Source organism: Triturus cristatus, chromosome 7 (assembly GCF_964204655.1).
Source record: "Triturus cristatus chromosome 7, aTriCri1.1, whole genome shotgun sequence".
NCBI classification, from domain to species: domain Eukaryota; kingdom Metazoa; phylum Chordata; class Amphibia; order Caudata; family Salamandridae; genus Triturus; species Triturus cristatus.
The window spans coordinates 255,143,491-255,169,800 of record NC_140590.1 but is presented as its reverse complement, the minus strand read 5'-3'; the positions used below and the strand labels follow the sequence as shown (position 1 = coordinate 255,169,800).

At 46.1% G+C, this 26,310-nt stretch overlaps 1 protein-coding gene across 1 annotated transcript in view; it reads left to right on the top strand.

Annotated features, from left to right (window-relative positions):
• The window catches only part of SHANK1 (SH3 and multiple ankyrin repeat domains 1), a 1,748,119-nt gene that overhangs the window by 607,639 nt on the left and 1,114,170 nt on the right, over positions 1 to 26,310 (top strand). The window contains exons 11-12 of the mRNA XM_085616131.1: positions 6,333 to 6,615; positions 12,553 to 12,719. Coding sequence (XP_085472257.1) covers positions 6,333 to 6,615; positions 12,553 to 12,719 — 450 coding nt within the window. The remainder of the gene's footprint in view (positions 1 to 6,332; positions 6,616 to 12,552; positions 12,720 to 26,310) is intronic.

Sequence of the window (26,310 nt, the reverse complement as noted above, 5' to 3'; positions counted from 1 at the left end):
GGAGAGGAGGTTATTGCCATACTAAGGGAAGGAGAGAGAGCTTCCGCATCTATCATTGATGCATTAATTGATGTATGTAACATTTGAATTTGTCGGCTAGCGAGAGCACTATGCTGTCAGGGCTGGCTTATTTACACCACATTTTGACAAGCAGTCCAACACTGTATTCTAGACATGCTATTTGATAGTGAATCATTGTTTATTATTGATGCCCTTCAGGACTTGAAAGTAGCGATTGACACAAGCAGATCATTGGGCCCTTTCCTTGCACCTAGCCAGAAGTCCTTTGGAGGATCAAGAACCCAGAGATACCAGCCATTTAGAAGCCCCTATCAGTCATATCATCCACAGCAGCAACAACAGTAGTCCTACTATTACATACCTTGCTATCCTGCTCAACAGACTAGAGGGGAGTCAAGATTGCAGCAGTCTGGCTTGCTTACCACTAAGTAAAGAGGCAGCCACAGGAAGCGAGATGACAGTGACTTTATACAGCACCACCTACCAATTACCCCACTTCTCCTGTTTTGGGGAAAGTACTGTTCTCTTTCTTAAAGAGTGCTCTACAATCACCACAGACAAGTGGGTTCTGGATATAGGGTGCTGTAGACATACTTTGGAATTCTCCTGAAAAGCACCTGCCTCTCAATGCCTTCCTCTTCCAGAGGCAGAAATTCTTTCCATACTGTTGGAATGGCCCACGAACCTGTTCCCTAGTGTCAACAGAACAAAGGGCTCTATTCAACATTCATCCTCTTCAGAAGGACGTTAGAAGAATGAAGACCCCTGTTGGTTCAGAGAAATCTAAATAAATTGAAAAGAAAGCAGTTATTTTACATGGTAACCCTTCAAGACACTCCATCTGCATTGGGAGGGAGACTATTGGCCTTATTATGATAGCGCTCGGTCGGACCGCCACCCGCTATCACGGCAGTCAAGAGACTAGTCGAAATGCAGTGGCTTGTATTGCAGCCAAGGAAGTGAGCTGCAGCACAGGCCAGCATGTAAATGAGCACTTCCTGCACATCCATGCACACAGTGCTTGGAAGTGCGTGGGGGCATTTAACAGTGGGGGCACTTAACAGTGACCCACGAGGGAAGGGGGCCCTATTTGGGTCCCCCATATCCCTTTCCGACAGCTTTTGCATGGTGGTGTTCCCACCATGTAAAGGCTGTCGATAAAATATTTCCAAATCTGGATGGCAGTGCCTAACTCGGCACCACATTCATGGCCAGAGGCAGCTCCCACAGCCACCCTGTCGGGAATGTAGATCCTGTCAGAGGCTTCGGTCTTGCCTTTGATCGCAGTGGGGCAACCGCCACTCATTGTAATGCAGGCGGTCGGAGACGGTCCTACCGGCATTGTGATGAGGCGCCTGTATGATGTCACTTGATCTTATAGAGCCCCGAAGAGACATCACTCCATATCAACGTCCTCAAGCTTTGGGCAATTTCCAGAGGACTAACTTCATTCCTTCTAAGGATTTGTCAGTCTTTGGTGTTATCATGGACAAACAACACTATGTCCATATACTATGTCAAAAGACAAGGAGAGACAAAGATACGAATACTCTAACAGGGGGCCCAAGAACTATGATCATGGGCAGATCACATTGATTTCTCTCTAAAGGCAAAGCAACTACTCAGAGTCACAAACCAGTTGACAGGCTCACTCAGCAGTGTAGGAAGAGGAGTGCCACGAATGGGAACTCAACCAGGGGGCTCTAGACTCAGTGTTTCGGACTTTGGAAGATCTGAAGCTTGGTCGGTTTGCAATGAGAGGGAACAATAAATGCTGGTTACTCCTGCAGACACTGGCAGCCGAGGACAAGGGTCGACTCTTTTCTGTCATTTCCCCTCGTTTCACAGATAGTTGCCAAAGTCAAATGAGAACGCTGCACCATCATTCTCAGAGCCCCAGCTTCGTCAAATAATATTGGTACCCAAAACTGCTGAGCCTATTGGTTTACAATTCACCTAGGTAAGAGTCACAACAGAACAGGCAAAGGCCAGAACAGAATGTAAAGTACACTCGGTTAATGTCATTGACTGCATGACAACTGCGCACCATGAGTTCACAGGATCAGGCTTTTCGGAGTGCTGCAGAAAGATCTTTTCTCAAGCCAAAGAACCACCCACAAAAGAAACATCAAATGACGTGGAAGCATTTCTATATCTGGTGTGCTTCTAATTCATCCATTACTCTCTTTACTTCATCCCATTTTAGGGCTAATTGCGTCCATTCTTTTCCAATGGTTCTCTCCAAGTCCATCTGCCCACACACTTCAGATTCGGTCACACCATTTTGCCCTGCTCTCTTTTCTCCAGCAGAGCCATTTAGGAACTTCTAAGGGGATTAGTCATAAAACCACCAGTATCCTGGGAGTTAAACACTTTGCTCTCTGAATTACCGAAAAACTGATTTGGACCCATACATTAGACTGAATTGAAATAAATTGATTTCGGAAAACAGCTTTACTACTGGCTCTTATATCTGCTTATATCTACTAGGAGAACCGTATCTCAAATTTGTCAAAGTCAGAGTAATTTTACTTACAAATCCGTCCTTCATGTCTATGGTACAGAGGGACTTCTACTTAACTAAACTTGTCATTCTGAAGTCTTTCTTTCCTGCCCATTTAATAGTGATGAGAGAGACCTACATTTTTTCTATATGGGTAAGTGTTTCGAATTTTACCTAGCCAAGACAAAACAGTGGAAGCTCTGATCAGATATCCGTCTCCTTTGGCCACCGAAACAAAGGTAGGCCTCTATAAAAAAAAAAAGGCATTGCAAGATGGATTGAGTTAGCAAGAACTTTCTGTCATCATAAGTCCCACAGGCTGTTGTTGACCAAAGTATGGGCACACTGTACGAACGGAGTGCAAGCAGGTGCATCGCTCTTTGGAACTTGGTAAAACGCCATACAGAAGCAATGGAGGATAAGGCTGTAGGACAGTCTGTTTGTCGCAACCTCTTTTCATAGGGTGAGCCTTATTCCACTTTCCTTCAATGAAATGTAATGTGTGCTGCATAATATTTTGATGCAGGCTTATGAATCTAAGAACATTCCAATTCTGGAGATGGAAATGGGTTATTTACCTGTAAATGCAGTTCTCCAGCATTGTTATCATTCATAGATTCACATCGACATTCCTCTTCCTCTCATTGGTCTCATGTGTTGCTTCTGTTATTGTGATTAGATATTACATGTGCTTGAAATTCTTAGAGCGAATGACATCTGGGAGAAGTGGAGTTTCTGGCTATTCAACCTATTTGGCAGAAGTTTGGGTCTTTCCAAATGAGGTTGAATGGCAGCTCAACTTACACTGTTGTGTAGTTGTTTCTGTAGGAAATTGCTTTCTAAGCTGCTCAGTATGTACCAGAGGCTCCCACTTTGACACTGGGGAACATTCAAGCATGTGAATCCTTTGAAACATACCAACACTGGAGAACAGCAGTAAAGGGTAGGTAGCTCATTGTCATTTGCGATCACATTTAGATTTCAAAAGTGTATCTTTCCTTCAGCAGATAGCATGATTGCAGTTCATTTCGCTCAACCATAAAACAAAATGATGTTCGGTCTCAATTGGGTTTCATGTTATTTATTGATCACGTTCTGTTGTGCAAACCACATATGAGACCAAGTGCTGAAAAACCAATAAGCCAATACGTTAGTACAGTGGGTCAAATAGTTAGTGTCAGAGAAACACGTAAAGATACACTGAAATGGTGAAATAGAGAAACACTGTAATGGTGGGTCATTTATAATGAGGGATGCCTGTACTCCAATATGGGTAAGAACCTACCCGCATATTCTCAGCTAGGAAAATTGGACCCAACAACAATTTGCATAAACCTTCCAGAACTTTGAGCAATTTGCCTGACTCTGAAATCTTTTTTCCTTGAGATCAAAGGAAAGACAAATCAGATTCTAAGAGATGCTTCCACTGCATTGTAGTATATAGGTAAGTGAGACTATAATGTCATACTCTGTTGGAGGAGGAATGTCATACTCTATCCAAGGAGGTTCTACAAACGTCATCATTCACATATGAAGTGCAGATAATAGTATAGCACGTACAAGAACAATTAAACAGCAATGCAGCTACAAGTTCCCCACAAATGGGATCTCAGTTAAAATATTCTGGAATCAATTTTTCAAGTTTATGAACTGCTGTATCTACAGTTGGAGTTTTGGTAATAAAGTACGCAAAATACATGATCTTTCAATTTATGTATCTGAATGAGAAATAATTTGGACAGCAAATTTGCCCATTTACCACTTATCTTAAAGATGGTCCTAATGCCCCTAAATTAGGGTCATATGATGATTTAAGGAAGTCTCATTATATGGCGAGCAGAAAGGTAAATTCAGAACCCACATTTCCCAGGCTTCAGCCTGGCACCAAACAGGATTGATCCTAGGCCTAAAAATCAGAAATGAAACATTTAACTTGGAAGAAATCATTTTGGCCAGTGAGACAAGGTGCTTCTCAAAAGACATTGAAGTCCTTCCAGCAGCAGTGGTTCTCTCTGCATTCTGCTAGTCCCCTTCTCCACATCCACCACACTGAAACCACCTTGGAAACTGCACACACGTATTTCAGGTCGTAGGAGGTTTTAACAGTGTCAAGCAATTGCAAGAGCCAGATAGGTGGCCTCTGTGTCATAAATTATTAATATGACATGACAAATAAGAATTATATTCTTGTGCAACAGCAGGTTTTAGTAGTGTAAATGCCTTTTGAACACCTCCACACGGCTTATCGTGCATGTGGACCCTAAACACCTGCTGTAAGCACTTATGCATATACTTGGAATCTCATTCTAATGAGCAGAAAGTGGTGTCAAAGAGCATCTTTTGCTCTTAAGACTGCCTCCTGCAAAAGAAGAAAAATAAGGGGCATATCATCAAGGCCCCGTGATAAAATTATCGGTGCTTTAGCGTCCGTTTTCGGGCGAAAAGCAGCGATAATTTGATCGCACTATCAAAATGGACATGCTAATGCGTGTTACCATGCCTCAGCGCCGGTTTCCCTAACGCCCATCTTTGCATCGCCAATGAGATGCAAAGTGGGCATACCCTGCCAAACTAACGTGGAGAATGTCACTAACCAACATTTCTCCAATTATCAAGGTAATCGCTAACCTGCTTAGCGATATTAAAAGTAGCGCTAACCGCGCTTTACACAGGTTTCTTTACGCCTGCTTTCAATCTGATTTAGCCATTATATCCAATGGATGGTGGATATTATGGCTACGTCTGCCCTGCCCTATCATCAAGCTATCGCCTATCGCTGTGCGATTATCGTTGGATTTCCAGCAAAAATCGCACATTTAGCAGTCAGCGCTTGGATTTTTATCGCTTTGTAGATAAGCGATAAAATCCAGCGATAGCCGGCGATAATTATCCTCGCGCTAAGCACGCTTAGCGATAATTATCACCGACTGTTGCTGATATGCCCCTCAGTTTCTTACTAGAACACTATTATATCAGTGTTGGTTTGTTTCAAAGAAAGCCATTGGAACAATTTGTCTCCTGAGTGAGACAGAAAAAGTGTGAATGTATGTAGCAGTTAAAAATTTGAAATACTGATTGATACCTCTACCTGCAGATTCCTCATCTCTTAAATATCCCTGGCATTACACTGGGTCTGGAGCCTCTAGTATACCTCTCCCTTGCCAGAAGGCATGCAATGGCTCCACCTTGACGCTGAAAGTGGAGTCGTAGTGATATCACTGTAGCCATACAGTGCTCAGCCTGATGTTGGTTCTCGAGGCAGAGACTAGGAAAGACTTGAAGCTGTGCAGTGCAGAACTCTGATTTGGAATCATATTAACTGTTCTATGGCCATTCTTCAGAATAGAGAATTGGGTGGGATCGGTGAGGAATTTGAAGGTCGAATATCCATAAGAAAGATTGTTACCGAAAGTAAGTAATTTTTTCTTCTGATGAATACTTCTGCCTGCAGATTTGTCACTTCTTAATAGATTCCCAGGCAATACCCCGAAGCATCGGAGTGTCTGAAAAAATGGTCAGATGATGACATTCTGTGGTACTAAGTGAGCAAAATTACGTAGTTAACATAGCTTCAGTTATATAACAGCTTTAGTAACATGACATCCCCAGACTACAGAAGTAATATGCTAATATGGCAAAGCTGTAAATGTAATGTTACAGGTAGGTAGGTTTTTATTTTTCTTAGTTCATCCAGTAGTAATATATCTCTTTCTCTCTGTCTCTCTCTCGGTCTCTCTCTCTGTCTCTCTCTCTCTCACTCTCCCTCTTCTCTCTCTCTCTCGGTGTTTCAACTCTTTGTTAATTTCAGTTCCATTCCAGGAAACCCCAAACTACGCAGTGCATCGGCGAGAGGGTGGGAAGCCCCTCACAGTGCCGCACGTCTTAACACGAGCGAACAGCGACAACAGCCTGTCTCTGCCCGACTGGATGGTCTTCTCTCCCTCTCCAACCAGCACCGTCACCCTGCAGGGACACAAGAATACCATCGGCACCTTGCGAAGTTCCAGCAGCCCGCGCGGAGCCCGGAGCCGCTCCCCTTCAAGAACCCGGCATGTGGAGGATGCCAAGAAGCAGCCCCGGGGACGGCCCAGGTATTCGACAGATATCCTTTCTGCCAATTAATGTTATGGCAATATGCGTATGTTTTGCACATGAGAACTAAAACATTGCTACACAGATGGATGCATTTTTTTTACAGGTTAGCATACATCATTCTCTCTCTATATATTATTGTGTGGCACAGTGAGTTCAAAAGTTGAAATTCTGACTACCAGTTTAATGTTAAGACTGACAGACTGACATTCATTAACCTGCTTTATAGCGTGTGCAGTGCGCAGTGCCTCCCGTGTAATACATTCCTCGCTGCTATCCAGGTTACTTTCTTAGACTGCTTATTGGAAGTCAGCTCATTTAAAATGGCATAAATGCTTCCATAACCCTTCATTTAACCTTTACAGTACCCACTGAGGCCCAAAGAAGGCCCTCACCTGGGTCTTGGATGCTCCCAGGTCATGGTGGGCTAGATCTTGCGCTGCTTAGGCTTCACAAGTGCCCCGTCAGCAGGGTGGACAAAGAATCCTGCCTTCTGGCACTTACTGACATTAGGGTATACATTCCAGCCCAATATCACATGGGAAGGCTAGAGTTCTGTAGGGGGCCGAGTAAGGCGGGGGAAGAAGGCGGTCTTAGGGGCATAAATGGAGTCCACCCTGAACACCCTCATGCTAACCCTAAGATTGGCAAGGATGTAGCGCCCTGCATCATCAGACCAGGTTTGTAACCCCTGTACAAGGGAGGGATTTATCGAGGAATAAGGCAATGCCACATTTCCTAAAACCCGGGACAGTGGTGGCCTTTCCTCGGTCCCGGGTGCCAATGGCGGTTGATAGCTGCAGACAGCCCTTCCCACCCAAACTCGTTTGAACGTAGGCGATTTTTTGGCATGATGCGTTTCCTTCATAAGGGGTATGTCCGTATATTTAGAGACCATAAAGGATAATATCTTTTGCATTTGATGTAGGACATCAAGCCATCGTTATTGAGCGAGATGACAGATAAGGGTTGGGAACTCATGATGCTAGCTGGCGGGGAGACCCACTTTTATGATCAGCAACAGAGGGCATGTGAGAATGGGCAGGCGGGGGCAGGTTAACAGAAAAAAGCCCTTGGAGCTGGCACTGGCAATAGTCGGGGGCCTGCTGACTGGTGGGGGGCTATGTGAACATGGTTTAGGGGGCCCTATAAAGTGTGCCCAAGTTATGACACAGGCCCATTTTTGTTTAAGATTGTGACTGTTGTAGAAAAACTCTTCCTGCAACACTACATATTTAATTTTATGTTTCCAGTCTGATATGGCGGTGGATACTCATTTCTCTCATGTTTCACAATCCACGATCTTGCCGTCAAAGTTCTGATGTATTATAATTTTATTATGGCATCTCACTCTGAACTTTTTCATAATAGTTAAGTCTAACCCTATTAAGGTGATCTTTCTATTTGGTCTCATTGTATCTATTTCCCACGCAGCAATTGTTAAATCATCACATACCCTTGTCCAGAAGCTGTTTAACTTCGGACAATCATAGAATATATGTTCCTAATTTCCATCCACAGTTTGGCACTGGGGGCCTCTGTTGCTTGATTGGGGATAGGCCCTGTGTGTTCTCATGAGTCCAATGAGTATGTGCTGGTGTATTGAACTTTCTTTAAGGTAGATACAATTACAGCTTTACGCACAATTGATGGAGAAGCTCCTTTCCTCAGAGCCCTGGGTTTCTAATGGGAAAATATAATAAATCTTAGAAATCACTTTTGTTTTGTGTCATCGGTTTTATCAAACACACTGCTACCTATACAGGTGCCTAGCACTAGACATGAGTGCTTCTAAGTAACTTATTTGAAATAGAGCAAACTCTTCACCGCCGTCCTAAATTGCAACAGATTTTGTACCTTACATACGGATAGTGGAAGGACGTTCCATAGTTTGGTGGCATCGACCGAAAAACCTTTACCTCCCATCTGAACACTTTGGAATGTAGTTACTCGGAGAAGACGGGCATCAGACGATCATAGGGAGTGACCTGAAATATAACATGAAAACTTATTTTTAAGATAGGTTGGACCCAGCAGATGGTACACATGGTGGGCATGGCAAAGTGACTTAAAGGCGATCCTCTTTTCTACTGTAAGCCAATGCAGGGCATTCAGTTCTGCTGATGAAGAGGAGTGCCATGGGCAAGCCAAAGCAAGTTTGGGTGCCTCATTTTGTAAGCTCTGCAATTTCTTTCATACTCCCGCTGAGGTGCCCAAAAACTGAGAATCACAATAGTCCAGACTGCTCAAAATTATTGCCTGAACTGCTATCCAGCAAGCAGCCGTATGAAGAAAAGGCAACATTTTCCTCTTAACCTTCCACAGCAGGCAGCAAGAAGGTGAATATGTATTATCTTCTCTAACCGAGGCGACGTCAAGGTCCAGAAAGAACCCAAGGTTTTTCACAACTTTAGAAGGTTCCGAAGGCAAAAGCCAGTTTGGGGGATAGAGTAGGGACACTGTGATGGATCCAAAAAAATTTGTTTTATTAGAGTTAGACTTTAATGCGTTTGCACACAGCCAGGAAGTAACCAACTTCATAAAATAATCTAAAGGATCAGAGCAAGCCTACTCTGAAGAGTCCATTTAGATAACAAACTGGGTATCATCAGCATAGTTAATTCAGCATAGTCTCGAAGATCTTACTAGTATCAACAGAGGTCACATGTAGATGTTAAATAAAGCAGGACTAAGTGACAACCCCAAAAGACTCCTTGCTGTATGATTTTATTTTCTGACCAATAAGGTGAAAGAAACACAGCCTGGCACTGATCCATTAAGTAGGATTTTCACCACAGAAAGGCCCACTCTTTGAGGCCAATCTCAGCCAGTCTGGAGAGAAAGATTGAATGTGAAACTGTGTCAAAGTGACAGACAAGCCCAGTAGCACTACGGCCCCCTATCGTTTTCTTGATGTGTAATATGTCCCAATCTAAACCATGACTGAACTGCGTCCAAGATATCATTCTGTCCTGAAAAGCCAGCCGGCTGCTTATTTACATACTTCCCCAGGATCTTCACTACGAAAGGGGGCTGTGAGATTGGTCTGAAATTGGTCAGTATCGTGCACATTTGTTTCCTTTAGTAAAGGTGCAAAAGTGCTGTTTTCACTCCAGTGGCACGGAGGCTTTCGCCAGAGAGCTGTTACATACCTCCAGCAGAGGGTGCAGCAGAGATATCTCCTAGTGTTGTTGAACACTAATGGCGCCAAAACCCTTCTAGGTTGAATTTGTAAATTCTGCATAGTTGCAGTAAAATATCTAAGAAGCATTCATTGAAAATCAAAGCAACAGAACCGAGATCACCCTGCCAAAAGTTGTCCCTGGAAGGTCTTTGATGTTAATAAAAAAACTTTGAACATCAGGCATTTTCCAATGTCACTCACAGTAAAGATGACTGAGAATAATTCTCCCACTTCTTTGACATCAAAATAAAAAAAGATCAAGCTCACTCCTATCCTCAAAAATAGAAACTGAGTTTGAGATGCCGTAGACTGCAAATCTGCAACTGCCTGGTTAAGTTTTAAGGAGCGTACCCAAACTGACCGGGTAAACTTACATTCAGATCTAAAACTGTTGTCACGTCAGAAACCATGTACCATTCAATATTGTAAATGATATAAGCACCTCTGTCGCTCTTTACTGGACAAAGGTGAACAACACCTCTCTGACACAAAGCATAGACACTGATTACCCGACTAGCCCACGTCTTACATTTGCTCAAAAAATCTGATGTGGACCCTGAAGTAAGCAACTTCCATCCTGGATGCAGCCTTCCTTTAATCATTTTGGGGAAAGTCTAAAAAGTATAGTTGAAAAACAGCTAAAACAATTATTTGGAAAAATAACCTTTGTGATGATCTTCCTCCAGGCTTGAGCTCTGGTTGCAGCACTAGACTAGTCTGTGTTACAAATAGTCTTCATATTCTACTTGACCTGTCGCCTGCGTTTGGCACAGTCAACCATGCCTCTTGTAAAAGCCATGGATGTTTGCACAACGATCCATGGCGCAGTTCTAAGCTAACTTTCCCCTTAATCTTGGAAATCGTTTACAACAAATAAAATGGCCTCTCTCCAGCCCTGCTCCCTTTCATGAGGAGAGTTCCACACAGTTACAACCTTTTCACAGACCCTTGGAGACCTTCTGTCTTGGATACCACTCCAACATCTCAAAGAGAACACTAAGAAAGAATTGTTCATTCTAATCTTGCTCGTCACTACTACCATTCATCTGGCTTTATTCTGAACAAAAACATGAATCTGCATGCCCACATACATGCCTTAGCATTAAGAGCGCAAAACTAAATTACTCTGTCAGCGATTAAACTACTTATCACAGCAGAAGATTTCCAAACGTTGGTTCAATCTATAATCCTTTGAAAAATTATACAGCAGCTTTCCAGTGACCGACATCTTACAAATTTACCTTGCCCGATGAAAAGCAGCTCCTCATTTGGCAAATCGGCTAGTATCTTGCACCAGAAGATCCCAGCGCACCTCAAATGCTGACCACTCTGAAATGGCTTCCCATAAAGAGCAGGAGCAAATGCATATTCAAGCAGCTTAGCGCAGAGCAAACTACCTGGCACAAAAATCTCTGTCATCTCAGAGGCTTTCTCTGTCTCTGAAACAAACGCGCTCTCCATGAGAAAAGACTATGCATCAGAAAAGTTAGAACTTTAAAGCAATCTATTTCAAAGAGCGCTGGAAGGTCTGGAATTCCATCCAACTTTTTATGATGAATCCCTCGTATATTACTTTTAAAAAAGTGCTTAAAGTCTAATTTCTCAATGTTGCTCCCACTTGTGACATATCACAGGTCGGGCTCACAGCAGATAGGTTTGAGGGACAGATAGGATATTACAAAACTGTAACTGTGTGGGTTTCGTACCGTCATAGAACATATAAGATTCTGAATGCTCCATATGTACTCAGGCCATTTATAACTTTGAATATTCATGACATACTCCATCTGTCCACACACAATTTATAAGACACTCAACTGACTTGAAACTGTAGATCTACATATGGTAGTCCTATCCCACTTTTGGTATATTCTGATATCCTAACTTTAATATTACATATTGTATTATTTTGTATGCCTTTGAGCTTCTTGTGCCTCTTTAAAGCACTCTGCTGCCGTGGTGTGCCTGGGTGCGTTGTCCAAAACTACAAATAAATGAGTATATCTGTTTGGTACAAATCAGTGAATAAGGTGGAGCAAATTAACACCATCAACGAGACATCGAAGGGTCCTACCCGCTCTGAAGAGTTACATATGGAATATAGAGCTTTAAATAAGAACCCTTTGTTTGCAAGAAAAATCCCTCAGAACAGCATAGTGAAACGGTGGATCTGTTATGCAGGACAATGTGTGTCGCAAGCACTTTTGCCCACAAATAACACTCCTGGAACTCCAAGACCGTTTCCGAGAAGGCAGATTTAGAAATTTGTAGCAACCCATACCACAAGGTAAAACATGGGGAAACTGTGCACCTCCTTGTGGCAGACCGTTAGTGCTCAATCAAATGCTGGTTCAGTGCTGGATTTATAGAAAGGTAGTAGTATAGTCTATTCCATAAATATAATTTCCTCCAGAGGATTCTTCCCTGAAGGCATTACCCCCTTGACAGTGGAAATAAGTCTTCCGGCTAAGAATCAGTAAAGGTGACTTTTTTTACCCACACTTTTATTTCTCAGCCTTTTGACCTAAAGATATGTATCTTATGATCTTTCACTATGAACAGTGCCTCTGTTACGTCTTACAACCTTTAAAGAAGAACAGAGCAGATTCTTGAACATTTGGCAAAGTAGATAGACATTAAAGATTTTTTGTGTTTTTTTCACTTACATCCTAGTCCTGCCCTTTCCTTATATTTGGGAAAGATTGCTTGGCTTTGCAGTTCTTCATTTTCTATGTTCCACATCTCGTTGCAGCTCCACTGGCTTTGCAAAAGAGGCATCTTCAGGAGGCGGCAGTTTGAACAACCGCATGAAGCGTAAGCTCTATTCCGCTGTTCCAGGACGTACGTTTGTGGTGGTAAAGCCATACCAGTCTCAAGGAGAAGGAGAGCTCTCGCTCAGCAAAGGAGAAAAGGTGAAAGGTGAGCAGTGCATTTGTGAAAGAACATGACAGTTTGTCTTCCTTTCCTTTTCACTAGGATGTCTAATTCCACTAAACGAGCATTCATCAGCCCTTCATGTTGGTTTCCTGGCATAAATGTCAATATGGGTTCAAGGTGAGAATGAATAACTTTGATAAATGTCTACGTTTTTCCTTGATAGCTGCCCTGCAGGTCCTTTTTCTGAGCAATGCCTGTGCCCTGCTCTGACGGGCTTAAGGTCTACCTTTGACACCAGCACCCATAAACAGCTGTGGCAACTCATACTAGAAATGGAATGAACAGTAGTTTGCTGAAGTGTTTGCTGCACCATGAAAACACTATGTCAGGCTTGGAACTGAGCACTAGAGAACTGGAGTCCTTTTATGAAAAGGATTGACGCATGGGTATGCACTGGTTCTCACAGTCAGGTAATTAATATATAATTGGCATTAGTGACAAGGTGTTGTGGTATATAACAGGAAGTCAGTGGCTGGACTCCGGTCAGCTGATCAAAGATAATTATTAAGGTTAAACCATTGAATGCCCTTTAAAGGCTACTCGTGGAGTCTGAAGTCTTCTGCAGCGAAAAGGTGCTATCGATAATAGCCTCAAAATGGCATGTTATAGTTCAAACACCACTGCCAATAAGGCAGTTCATATTAAAGAACACAGTAGCCTTTGCATTTGTTCAAACTTCCAGTTATCAAACTGTAGGTGTGAGGTTATTGACCAAATCTGATTGGTCCCAGCATGTGTTAAGATTTCCCCATAGATTTGAATGGGGATTCATATTGGTTCTCCACAGACCTTAAAACTCCCAGGTGACCTAAGTTGCACAGTATGCAGCAGATATATGGGGCCATGGTGTGGCCAATAATTTGAACACCTGTGACAATATTTTGGATGTGTTTGTTTCTACAACCAATGAGAGAAATTTTTGTTTTATATAACACAACCAGAGGAATGATAGAAAATAACTCACTGCTGTACTAAATTAATTTTGGGAAACACTCAGCCAAGGCTGGTGTTGGAAAATGGGAAGATTTGTTTCTTGACCTTCATAAATAAAGCACAATCATCTCATTAGCATTTACTAAGGCCAATCTCAGCACTCTAATTTTGTAAATCTGGGCCCTAAACTCTCCGAAAGTTCAATCTGAGTCCATCTAATGCAGCAAATCCAATATATTTTTTACATAGCCCACTTTCAGTTATAGTTTCATCATGCTGTAGAAACATGCCTCGAGCTCCTGTTTGACTTTTTTTTAATTTTTATTAAATTGATATCAGGAAATTAGAAAGAGTGTAAAGTGAAAAGATTTGTTTTCAACATGAGGGAGTGTCTCAGAGTCTTTGCAGTTTTTTCATTACCTTGTAGGCAAGATCCAACAGAAGCGATGTTCTTTTGCATATCTCACTATCGCCATAAATGGGCACGCTCTCCTAAGTTATGATAGCCAGTGGTACATCAGACACAGGACTCCACAGACTGCCTCATTACTTCTCAGATCAAGGAGGTCTGCAGGTTGTAGTGGATCTCTACTAGACAAAGAGATGCTATTAGTAACTTTTCATTTGCAAATTTAACATAACCTATAACGGTGAAGTTATATACTTTAAGCAGTACCTCTGTATAACCGACTCTCTGGAAATTAGAATGTACGAAACATGAGTTGCTTTAGGTACACATGCCCTGGATTCTCCTGCCATTGAGTCTTGGGCTCAAAAGCTTGCACGTTTTTTTTACTTCCAAGAAGCCTTTTAAGTTATGAGGTATAGTGACTCCTCCCATAATTGGCAGTGTGTGTGGGTATCAACTCCATCTTAGATTGTTTTTGTCCACCACGAGGATCGGATATGCCCTGACAGGGCTCCATGTTCAGCGCTTTTATTGCTTCCATTCAGGCCCATTTGGGTGCATTTCTACTTGGGAGCACTAGAAGAAACTCTTCTCTATGATCATTTCAATTTCTTCATAACGATGTTCAGGGGATTCTGACCTGCTTCGAACGCCTCACCTTTGGGGCCTCAAGCCCTCCTTGGGGCTTTCCGCCCCTTGCCTCAAGGAATTTGTCACCAATAATGTGTAAACAGTGATGGAAAGGACACCCTTCCAGTACTGCCACCAGCGCCACTCCAAATTTGCGTGGACCAACAACCACCCGGTTTACGGTCTCTGCCTCTCCTCTGATCAAGACGATACAACGTGCAAGGTCTGCCGCACCTTCTGGTCCAAGAAGACCCTTCAGTATCAACGTAAGCAGAGGTGGGCCTATCAGAGATTGCAGTAGTAGGAGTTGGACAACCCGATCTTTGGGGGGTTCACAGCTTTCAGACAGAGGAAGAAGTGGTCCCTCAGGGGCACAGCTTATCCATTCATCTCCCAGACCAGAAGCAGCCTTTTCCTCTGAGTCTGGCAAGTAAGAAGAACAGGACACACATGTCTCAAATACACAGCTGAAGACTACAACCATGCTTACCATTGTCTCAGACACACAACTCAAGCCAGCCAAGACTGAGTACCACCACAGAGGGGTTCGGGCGTCAATCCCGGTACCTGAGAAATGGCCAGCTGGACTACCACTGCCCCGTGCCAAGGCCTGCTCCGACCCAATCCTTCGAAGCCAACAACACTTTTTACTTCGATGAGTCAGAGCAACGTATCTTCCAGCAGCTGCAGGAAGAAGTAAGATACATGCCGGAAATGCCTGTTCATCCATTCTCAGACAGGCAAAATCATTACCAGGCCAACTCCAAAGCCAGCAGAGTCTGCCACAGAAGAGGATACTCACTTTGGAGGACAAAATTGATTTGTAACCTCCCCCACATCCTAAGCCCCAGAGGAGCAACAACTGTGGCATCAGCCCTCACCCACCTCCACCTCCTCCCCGTCCTTTCCTCCTTTCCCATTGCCATCATTGTCACTACCACCACCTCCTCCACACTCTTGCATTCTTCTGTTCCCAACAGAGGGTTCACCCCATTCATCTTACGGCGAAGGTAGCCCACTTCACACTGCCGACCCTTACAATGTACCTTCGGAGCCTACTGGCAGCACGTGGGATGTACTGCAATGTTGATCTCCAGGTGACGCAGACCCAGATCTGTACAGAGCTAGGCCATCGCAGCAGCATAACACTATGTTGTACCACAAAATTATTCAGAGGGCAGCCACTTATCATAAGGTGAATATCAACGTCCTGCAGGAAGATAAAGACTTCCTGGTAGATACACTATCTAAAACCCAGTGCACAGTCCAATTCCTTCTTATGCTTAAGGGCATGCTCAAGACCACCAGAGACTCGTTTAAAGGAGCCTGTGAAGGCAAGAGTGGTTACTCCCCAGGTCGACAAGAAATATAAGCCATCTTCCAGTGACCCACCAAACATATGTGATCAAGTACCCCTGATTAGCTGGTGGTCTGCACTGCTTATAAATGCAAGAATACCCAGGCCAAAGGGGATGCTTCTCCTCCAGATAATGAGAGTGAAAAGATAGATGCAGCTGGGAAAATAACAGAAGTGCACACAGCTATGCACTGGAGGATTACAAACTCTATTGGCCTCCTCTCCGGCACGGTATAGTACACTGGAACAAGATACAAGACTCCTAAAACACCTCTCGGAAATATATAGCCAACGGGGTGAAGAATTGGTGGCAGAGGATAAAACCATTTCCAATGCCACCATCTACTGTGCCCTAGATGCTACTTACAATACGGGCTGTAAAATAAACACCAGCATCCTGGTCACATGCACATCTGGCTCTGTGGCTCTAGTTTTGCACCAGAAGTTGTTTAGCATGTACTAAACCTACCCTTCGATGTCAAACACCTCTTCGGGCCCAGCAGGTTGACATGGTGTTGAGGAAGCTGAAGAAAGACATAGACACAGCCAAGGTTATGGGTGCCCTATAAACATTCACACCAAGGGTGTCCTTTCGTAAGCAGCAGTGTAGCGCATGTAGGAAGATCATCTTCCCAAACACCCCTTACTCTAATCAGAGACAGCAGCAGGCCTACCACCAGCAGTCTCCACGTGGCTACTCCAGAGGGGCATACAGGAATAAGAAACATAGGGGTAGAGGCAAGGGAGACTCTGGCAAAGGGGCCTCTTCCTCCAAACAGTGACTCTCCTTCCCTCCCCTCCGATCACACAACACCTGTTGGGGGAAGACTTCACTTCTCCCTACTGGGAGGAAATCACCTCAGACAAGTGGATATTAGGTATAGTTTAGCAGAGCTATTGCCCAGAACTTCTCACACTACTACCCATCATTCACTGCTGTAAACAGCTATTCATCAGCGACCATCTGTGCCTCTTAGAAGAAGAGGTTCAAGCGCTCCTTCTAAAGGGCACCATCGAGCCGGTGCCCACCCACCAATGACGGAGCAGAAATTTACTCACTTTATTTCCGTATCCTCAAAAAGCACAGCTCTCTCATACCCTCTGGACCTCAATCTTCTCAATAGATGCGTTCTCTCTGAACATTTCCACATGGTGACACGCCACATGGTGACGTGCCACATGGTGACGCTGCAAGAAGTCATACCTGTACTCCATCAAGGCGACTGCATGGTGGCATTTCACCCCGAGGATGCTTACTTCAACATCCCCCTCCATCCCGCCCACCAACATTACCTGCCTTTTCCGATTAATGGCCAGCATTATCAGTTCAAGGTACTTCCCTTTGGTGTCACAAGTACCCCAAGGGTTTTCACCACGTCTGGCAGTGGTAACCGCCCACTTTATGGGAGGGTCATACATGTTGTTTCCTATCTCAGTGATTGGCTGATCAAGAGTGCAAGCAGCCAACAGTTCCTACAGTACACACAGATGACCGTTTCACTTCTCTACAGTTTTGAGCTTACCATAAATAGATCCAACCTTTTCTGAGAGCTGCCCTTACTTCCGTCATTGGCAAAGCTTACCCAAAGCCTCAAAGGGTTACAGCCTTTCATCAGCTTATACTTCTTTTCAGCCACAACACCTCACTGTAAGAATTGTAATGTGCCTCTGCATCGCTATCGTACCCCACGCCTGGCTATACTTATGTCTGTTGCAACAGTGCCTGTTAGCACAATGGTCAGAAGCAGAAGGGTAGATGGAAGATCTAGTGTTTGTAACAGCTAGCGTCTCTTGATGTATGCAGTGGTAGAGCAGCAACAACCTGTTGTAGGGCAAGCCTTTCCTAGACCCTTTTTGCAAGTCAGCATTGTCACAGATGGGTGGAGAGCTAACCTCGATCACAAAACATTAGCAGAGCCACCACGTTAATAACCTACAGCTTCTGGTGATCCGCCTAGCCTTAAAAGCCTTTCTAGCACTTATTTGAGAGAAAGTAGTCCTGGTCAGGACAGACAAGATGAGGGCCATGTATTACTTTCAGAAGTAGAAGAGCACTCATTCGCTGTGCCTTTTCTTGCTAGCTAAAGCACTCTGAACGATTCATCACCGCATTCACCTAACAGCGGAGTACCTTCCTGGGGTGAACAAAGTCTGACCGGATGCCTCAACAAGTCCATGAACGGGAACGCCACCCTGTTTGAACGTAAAAAGCCCAAACTTCGCCTCCAGGCACCCACACCCAGGATCCATATGCAATGCACTATTGATCAACTGGACAGGGTTATTTGCCTATGATTTTCTGCCTCTCCTGCGCCTTTCACAGGCGGTGCAGAAGGTGTAGCAAACATCGCACATACTCACCTTAGTGGCTTTCATCTGGGCCAGGTAGCACTTGTATTTCGCCCTATTATAGATGTTGATCAGCCCGCACTAGAGACTTCTCAAAAGGCTGGACCTTCTCACCAGGAATTGAGGCGAGATCAGTCAGCCAGATTCCAAGCAACTGAATCTAGCTATCTGGCACCTGGGGTCTTAGAATTTGGATACCGGGGCTTCCCCCAGGAATGCATGGACAACCCGCATGAGTCCCATAGACCTACCATTCGGGAATGCTGTTCTGTAAAGGGAAACGATTTGTCCACTACTGCATCATCCTGAAGATAGATCCTCTAAAAACTGCTGTTCAAAACTTAATCAGCTACCTGCACTACCTCCAAAAGTCTGGTCTAGCTTACATATTTATAGGTCTTCACCCACCATCTATAGCAGTCTACATGCAAAACAGGGAGCATTCCTCCCTCTTCTGCATCCCTTCTGCATCCCTTCAATTAAGGTGTTCATGAAAGAGAACCATTCCTCCTAGGGTTACACCAGCACCATTGTGGAACCCTAACATTGTACTTACCAGACTCATGTGCCCCTCCCGAACGAATCATTACATTCTTGCTCAGTCCTGTAACTTTCTTAGAAGGTAGATTTCCTTGCTGTGATAACAACTTTATGCCGCATTATTGAACTACAAGCCCTCGCACTGCAGAACATAAGGACAGGTTAGTGTTCAGGGCAAACCCTAAGTTTTTTCCTAGGGTGGTTTCCCCATTCCATCTTAACCAAACCATTGAGCTTCTAGTCTTTATCCCGAGTCAGACTTGGGAGTAGAGAGAACGCTGGACACCCTAGATGTAAAGTGTGCCCTCATGTACTACATTGACAGAACCAAACCTTTTTGCAAGGCAGACCAACTGTTCTTGGACTTTGCAAAGCTTCACATTGGATAAGGGATATCCAGGGATTGCTAGATGGATAACGAAGTGTATCCAGACCTGTCATCACATAGCCAAAAGAGCCCTCACCATTACAACTAGGACTCACTTTACCCACAAGAAGGCTGCATCCACGGCCTTGTTATGTAACATTCGCATAGCCAACATATATAAGGTGACTACATGGTCAGCCCCACACGTTTATTATTTATTGTTGTGTTGATGTTCTAGCCAGACAACAAGCTATGGTTGACCAAACGGTCTTAAAAACCTTATTTCAGACATCTGCATCTTCCACATGCTAGACACCACTTAATGGAGGGTACTGCTTTATAGTCCATGCAGAACACCTGTATCGACAGCAACACATGCAATGAACGGGAAATGTTACTTATCCTGTAATCACCCTGTAAGTGCTGTAGATTCTCATGTGCCTGCCCTTCTTCCCAGGCACATGTGGCTGGCTCATAGATTTCTTCACTCCTTCACTCATTATCTTCTTTGTGCAAAGCATATGTGCATCATATAGTGTTCACTCTCTACCCCATACTACTGTCACCTCTACACTGAAAAAAATCTAACATGGAGTCAATGCCCATGCGCATTGTCAACTAAGCAAGGCGTCACTGCCTCGTGACTAAACACTTCTTCGAAGAAAAACAACTTGCAAACGTCTGTGCCCAACACTAGATGGCAGTAGTAGCCAGAGCATGTGTATCTAAAGCAACATGTGCTTCGAACCTTACAGATTCTAGAGAGTATGCAGTACATGTGAATCTACAGCCCTACACACTATGAAGAGATGCTTATACGATAAGTAACACTTTCCTTCCTGAAAGGTCAACATACAATAACATAAATATCTATAGACTTGTATATTCCTTTTGTGGCAGAGTAGTTTTTACTTGACTGCTTTAGAATTGGAAAATAAGAAACACCATTAACATCCTGTGATTCCCTACATATAGTAATATATTCGCTCAATGGAAAAATAATACATTATGTTCATTAACATTTATGTACATGAGAAATGTCCTCTTAAGTATGCATACTCTTCCGTAGAGTAACTCTTAACAGAACATAAAACCACGGTCTTTGAATGTCAAAAACATGCTCAAGGAAAATTTCAAAGTTTGATTTCAAATCTCCCCACCTTTAGGATACTACTCAGTAAACTGTAATGTCCATTATCCAATTCTTCAGGACCTAGAGGTCTTGACACTTGATAACAAACATCCATGTAGCATGGTCCAGGTGAAGCACCGTTGTAGAACAATCGCCTAGGAAGGATGCGGAGCACCACAAGGAAAGTTATACCTGAAGATCCTGTCCAGGATGGCAACCATCTCTTCAGGCATGCAAGAGTCCATGGCCAACTGGAAAACATAGTTCACTTATGGTGCTCTACCTTGCAGGACATTCCCAACGTTCTCACATCCTGTATCAAGCTAGTGCCCCCATTCTGTAATGACCACCAGCGTTTCTTACGCTGAAAAGCACTCAGCGCGAATGACCTCAAGGTACTGTTGCTTTGCACTCGAACCAGATCGATGGTAAGCAGGCTCTCTTGGCCATTTCTTGACAGTTTTGAGGCTGCATCTAGAAAAGCAGTATCTAAAGTTCTACTGTTTTAGGTCATGAGGTTACACACCAGAATGTGCGTGCTTGTTTCTTGTTCCTTTATTGATGAGAACAGTCAGCTCTGGAAAATTGCAGTGGCTCTTGTTTGATGTTTCAAGAATCTGTTGTATGTGCAATTAATTTTTTTCACGAAGAGCGGTCTCCTCTCTTCATATAAGTCCCTTGTGTCATCCCTGAGGGCTATCTAAGAATTTCCTCATGTGAGATACCATCTAAAAGATGGGTGTGAACCTAAACCTCTGGGTTAGGCTCAGTTTATGGTTTAAATCATTTTATTGAATATGCTGTAAACAATAACATTACACCAACCTACAACCACTGGCGGCGGGGAACCTTGTAATCAAGTTCAAGTCTTGTTAATGCAACAAAAAAAAGAGAGAATCAAAGAAGAGTAGAGTAAGGCAGAGATGAGAGTGAGATCAGTAGGAGAGAGGAGAGACAGGAATCCACCCACAGTGTAAGGTATGATCTGGTAGAGATCTAGGGCTGAGTTTCCTTCGAAGGGAGGGGTCCGCGGGGGGAGTCGTGGGGAACCGCAGGACCCTCAAATACCAAGGGCAAGTAAGCTCGATGAACTCGGAGGAAAGGTATGCCAAAGTGGACCCCCAGGTCTTATCAAATTCAGGCAACATGCGATTGATCCCAGCAGTGATCCTTTCCATCCCTACCACCTCCCACAATCTGTGCAGCCAGTCTAGTTTAGTTGGGATATTTTCCGTACCCCATTGCGCCAGGAGAGCCTGCTTAGCTTCCCCCAGCTCTAGAGTGATCGCCCTACAGGTTAAACAAAAAATGGGGTGACCCTGTGTCCCTCAGAACCTGGGTATAAATTAGTAAACAAAGAGTGGTTCTGTCGGGTTTATCGGTTATTTCTTATCGGCACGCTTAGTCTTACATATATTATTCACTCCTATTTAAACATGCGTATCTCAAACGCCTGAACATAGGATACACTTTCGTAAACAATAAAGCACGTGACTCAAAAGTTTTATCTGTAATAAATCATTCATATATTTTACACATTTGTAATCAAGGCTGTCAATACAAGGTGAAATCTACAAGTGGTGGGTGGTCAAGTGACATGTGTACTTAGTGCTCGGTGATGTGCAATTTATACAGAGTGGTTAAAATATATACATGTGGGGGATAGGCCAGATAATTATGAACACTCAATGACTCTGCTGGACAATAATTATTTTTAGTAGGCGAGCCTTGGTCAATCTGGACCCGGCAAGATCGTCGACGTTTCAACCCAAAGTTTGCTCCATTAGGTAGTCAAGGTGGGTCTTCATCAGGACAGAGCGGGGATAGGGCAGTGACCGCTTATAGTGGAGGAAAGCGCATGTTAGGCATCTGGAGTTGCTACGTATGACGGAGATACGAATGTGAGGACGGGGTGGCAAAACTCACCCACAATAAACCAGAGTCAATCCTGGTTAAGCAATCATCTTGCGGCGCCTGGAGGTGGAATCAGAATGAACCCAGGCGGTGACTGTCTACAAGACAAATGAGGCGTATGATTTAGACCCATTGGTGTGTGCATGCAAATGTTATACTACCACAATTCTAACATCGAGGATCCTATTAATGGGTCCCTTCTCTTGTGAGAGTGCGGTTGCTTTAAATTACCGGTGTCGCGCTGGAAGGTTTAGAATTAAGCTAGCCCGCATAGTGAGGGCGCGCAATGGCTAGGTGAATGGTGGTTAAAGTCAACAAAGTCCCTTATCTCGTGATAGAGCGGTTGTTTTGATTTAAATGTCTGCAAGACAAATGAGGCGTATGAATCTGAAAGAAACACGTTAGTTAGATTCCTCACCTTAGAATATCCCCAGGCGTCAGACTGGATCCGGAAGATTTTTCGTCAGCAATACCCCTTGCGCGTCGCTAGGCGTCGTCTGCGGCTCCGCGTCTGTCGTCGGCGTCGTGCGCCGGAATGACGTCGTCGGAGTACTTAGACGCCGCCCTCGCGCGCTGACGTCAGTTCTTCTTTTTTCCGTGCCAGTAAGCGCAGATCCGGGAGAGCTACCCCTTTAGTCACTTTTTGACTAACTTTTTCGATCCTTTTTGATCTTGTCTCGACTCCGGTGCCGGTAGGATGCCTGGTTTTAAAGCCTGTGCTGACTGTAGCCACTTGATGTCGGTTACGGACCATCACCGCCGGTGCCTTTACTGCTTTGGCCTCGACCACGACGCGGAGTCGTGTTCGGACTGCAAGGCCCTGACCTCGAAGGCTAGACGGGAGCGGTCCCGTAAGCTCCTCGAGATTCGCCACTCGGCTCCGCGCCCCTCTCGATCCCGGTCCAGGAGGAGGTCCAAGGATCGGTCGCGGAGCCGCAGCCGACGTCATCATCGGTCGTCGGGATCCAAGTCTTCGGGTAAGTCGAAGCACTCCAAGAAGTCCAAGAGGCGACACCGCTCTTCGGACTCCCCTCGCCGGTCGCAAGTCCCCATACCCACCGGTCCCTGGGACTGACGCGACGCCGGCGGAAGTCGGTGCCTTCCTCTCGGCCGTGAGGAACCTGGCTCTGGCGTCGACGCCCGCTGGCGCGCCTTCGGGCCCCGCGGACCCGACTGGGCAACCTTGCCTGCCGGCGGCTCCGGCCCCAGCGCCGTCGACGGCTCTGGCCTCAACGCCGCAAGCGCCCGAGGGACCCGTTCCCGTGTCCCCGCCGATGCCGGTCGACCTCGTCACGCCTCCTCCGCCGGCGTCGACACCGGTACCACCTCCGACGCCGACTCCGCTCGGCGTCAAGCCCCAGTTCAGCCCCACTCTGGGCCCGGCGCCGATACGGCGTCGATGGACGCCGCGTTCGGCGCCGCTGGAGACACATTTTGTCTATCGCCCGGCTCCGATCCTTCCTCCTGCATACCAGGAAACGGATGATGGGGGTAAATGGGAGGGATCCGAGGATCCTATGGCCGCTCAGGCTCAACTGTCACAGGACTGGGCAGATGAACTGGGGGAGGCCAGTGGTCTGGATACCTCTCCGGACACTTGATTCATCCCTCCTCCGACTGTGGCTTCGGAGGAGGGTGCTCCTTTCTCTGTGGTGCTGCGCAAGGCGGCCGCAGCCCTTGGGCTCGAGCTACCTGCCGTGGCTGTGAGGACTAACGTCCTCACTGAGGTGCTTCAGTCTGCAGCAAGCTCCACTGAGCCTCTGCTGCAATTCAATGAGGCCCTCATTGACGTTCTGCAGGGCACCTGGTCCAAGCCCTCCACAGTTCCTCCTGTGGACAGGAACGTCGCCAGGCGCCACCGCCCTGCTCCGGGCGACCCCAGTTTTCTGTCCCAACACCCTACCCCCGAGAGCCTGGTTATCCAGGCTTCTACCTCCCAATCCTCCTTCCCGACCCCTCCGCCGGACCGGGATTCCAAGAGACTGGAACAGTTTGGCAAAAAGCTGTTCTCCTCCCTTAGTTTGGGCCTGCGGTCCTTGAACACCGCCTGTCTTTTGGACCGTTATTCCCACTCTCTGTGGGATACGGTGGAGGACGTGCTGCCCCTGTGTCCGGAGGAGGTCCAGACACGACTTACCCAGGCTCTGGCCGATGGGAGGGATGCAGCGCGACATGCTATCAGATGTGGGCTTGACACTACGGACTCGCTGGGTAGGGCGATTTCTACCACGGTGGCGCTTAGACGTCACGCCTGGCTGCGGTCCACGTCCTTTTCGGGGGATGTCCAGAGCACTCTCATGGACATGCCCTTTGATGGCACTCGCCTTTTTGGTGAGAAAGCGGACAGTGCGCTGAATCGCTTTAAGGACTCCCGGGCTACGGCCAAGTCCTTGGGCCTCTCGGCCCCGCGGTCGCAAACTTCCGCTTTTCGCCCCTTTCGTGGCCAAGGAAGGGGTGCCTCCTCACGTACGCCTAGCCACCAGCCGCAGAACCAACCTGCGCGCGGTCGCGGACGTGGTTTCCGCCGAGGCGGTTCTGGAGGACGACGCGGTCAGCCCACATCCACCCCGGCAGCATCCGCCTCAAAGCCTTCCTAGTCCGAGCTTTCAGGCCCATTCTACACCAGTGGGTGGCAGAGTTCGCCATAACCTGCTCCACTGGCGGTCCATCACATCGGACAGGTCGGTGCTGCAAATCGTCCGAAGGGGCTACTCCCTCCCCTTCGTGATGACCCCTCCAGCCATGCCACCGCAGCACCACCGTATCTCGGGGAATCATTTGAATCTTCTCCACGAGGAAGTTTCGGTCCTCTTGGCCAAGGGGGCCGTTGAGCGCGTTCCGAGCCCAGAAGTAGGTCGTGGTTGTTATTCCCACTACTTTCTGGTTCCCAAGAAGGGCAAAGGGGGCCTACGCCCTATCTTGGACCTCCGGAACGTCAATGCCTTCCTCCGGAAGGAAAGGTTCAAGATGTTAACTTTGGCTCAGGTTCTAGCTGCCCTAGACCCTGGAGACTGGATGGTAGCGTTGGACTTGCAGGACGCATATTTCCACATCCCCGTCCTGCCGGCCCACCGGCGTTACCTGCAGTTCACGGTGGGCCAAGAGCACTTTCAGTTTACCGTGCTCCCCTTCGGCCTCACCAGTGCCCCTCGGGTGTTCACGAAAGTGATGGCGGTGGTCGCAGCTCATCTGCGCAGATCAGGGGTTCCAGTCTTCCCCTATCTCGACGACTGGTTGTTAAAGGCGGGCTCGCCCCAGACAGTCGTCTCCCACCTCCAGACTACGGCGGATCTCCTGCATTTGCTGGGATTTTCCATCAACGTGCCGAAGTCACACTTGAGTCCCTCTCAGAAGCTCCTCTTCATCGGAGCGGTTCTCGATTCGGTGCAGTTCCGGGTCTATCCGCCGGAACAGCGGGTCCGGGATATTCAGGCCCTGATTCCCATCTTTCGGCCTCTATCCTGGGTTTCGGTCAGGCTAGTGTTGCGGCTTCTGGGGCTGATGGCCTCCTGCATCCTACTAGTGCATCACGCCAGGCGGCGCATGCGGGCTCTGCAGTGGGACCTGAAGTTTCAGTGGGCCCAGCATCACGGCAACCTGTCCGACCATGTCTTGATCTCGGAGGGCACTGCACGGCAGTTGCAGTGGTGGCTCACGGACCGCGATTGGGTCAAGGGCAAGAGCCTCTCCCTTCCCCAACCGGAGCATGTCGTAGTGACGGATGCGTCCCTCCTGGGATGGGGTGGCCATATGGGAGAGGCGGAGATCAGAGGCCTCTGGTCTCCGGCGGAGTCTCGTCTCCACATCAACCTGTTGGAGTTGAGAGCGATCCGACTTGCACTGAAAGCCTTCCTTCCCTCTGTCAGGGGAAGTGTCGTGCAGGTGTTCACAGACAACACCACCGCCATGTGGTATTGCAACAAACAGGGCGGGGTGGGGTCG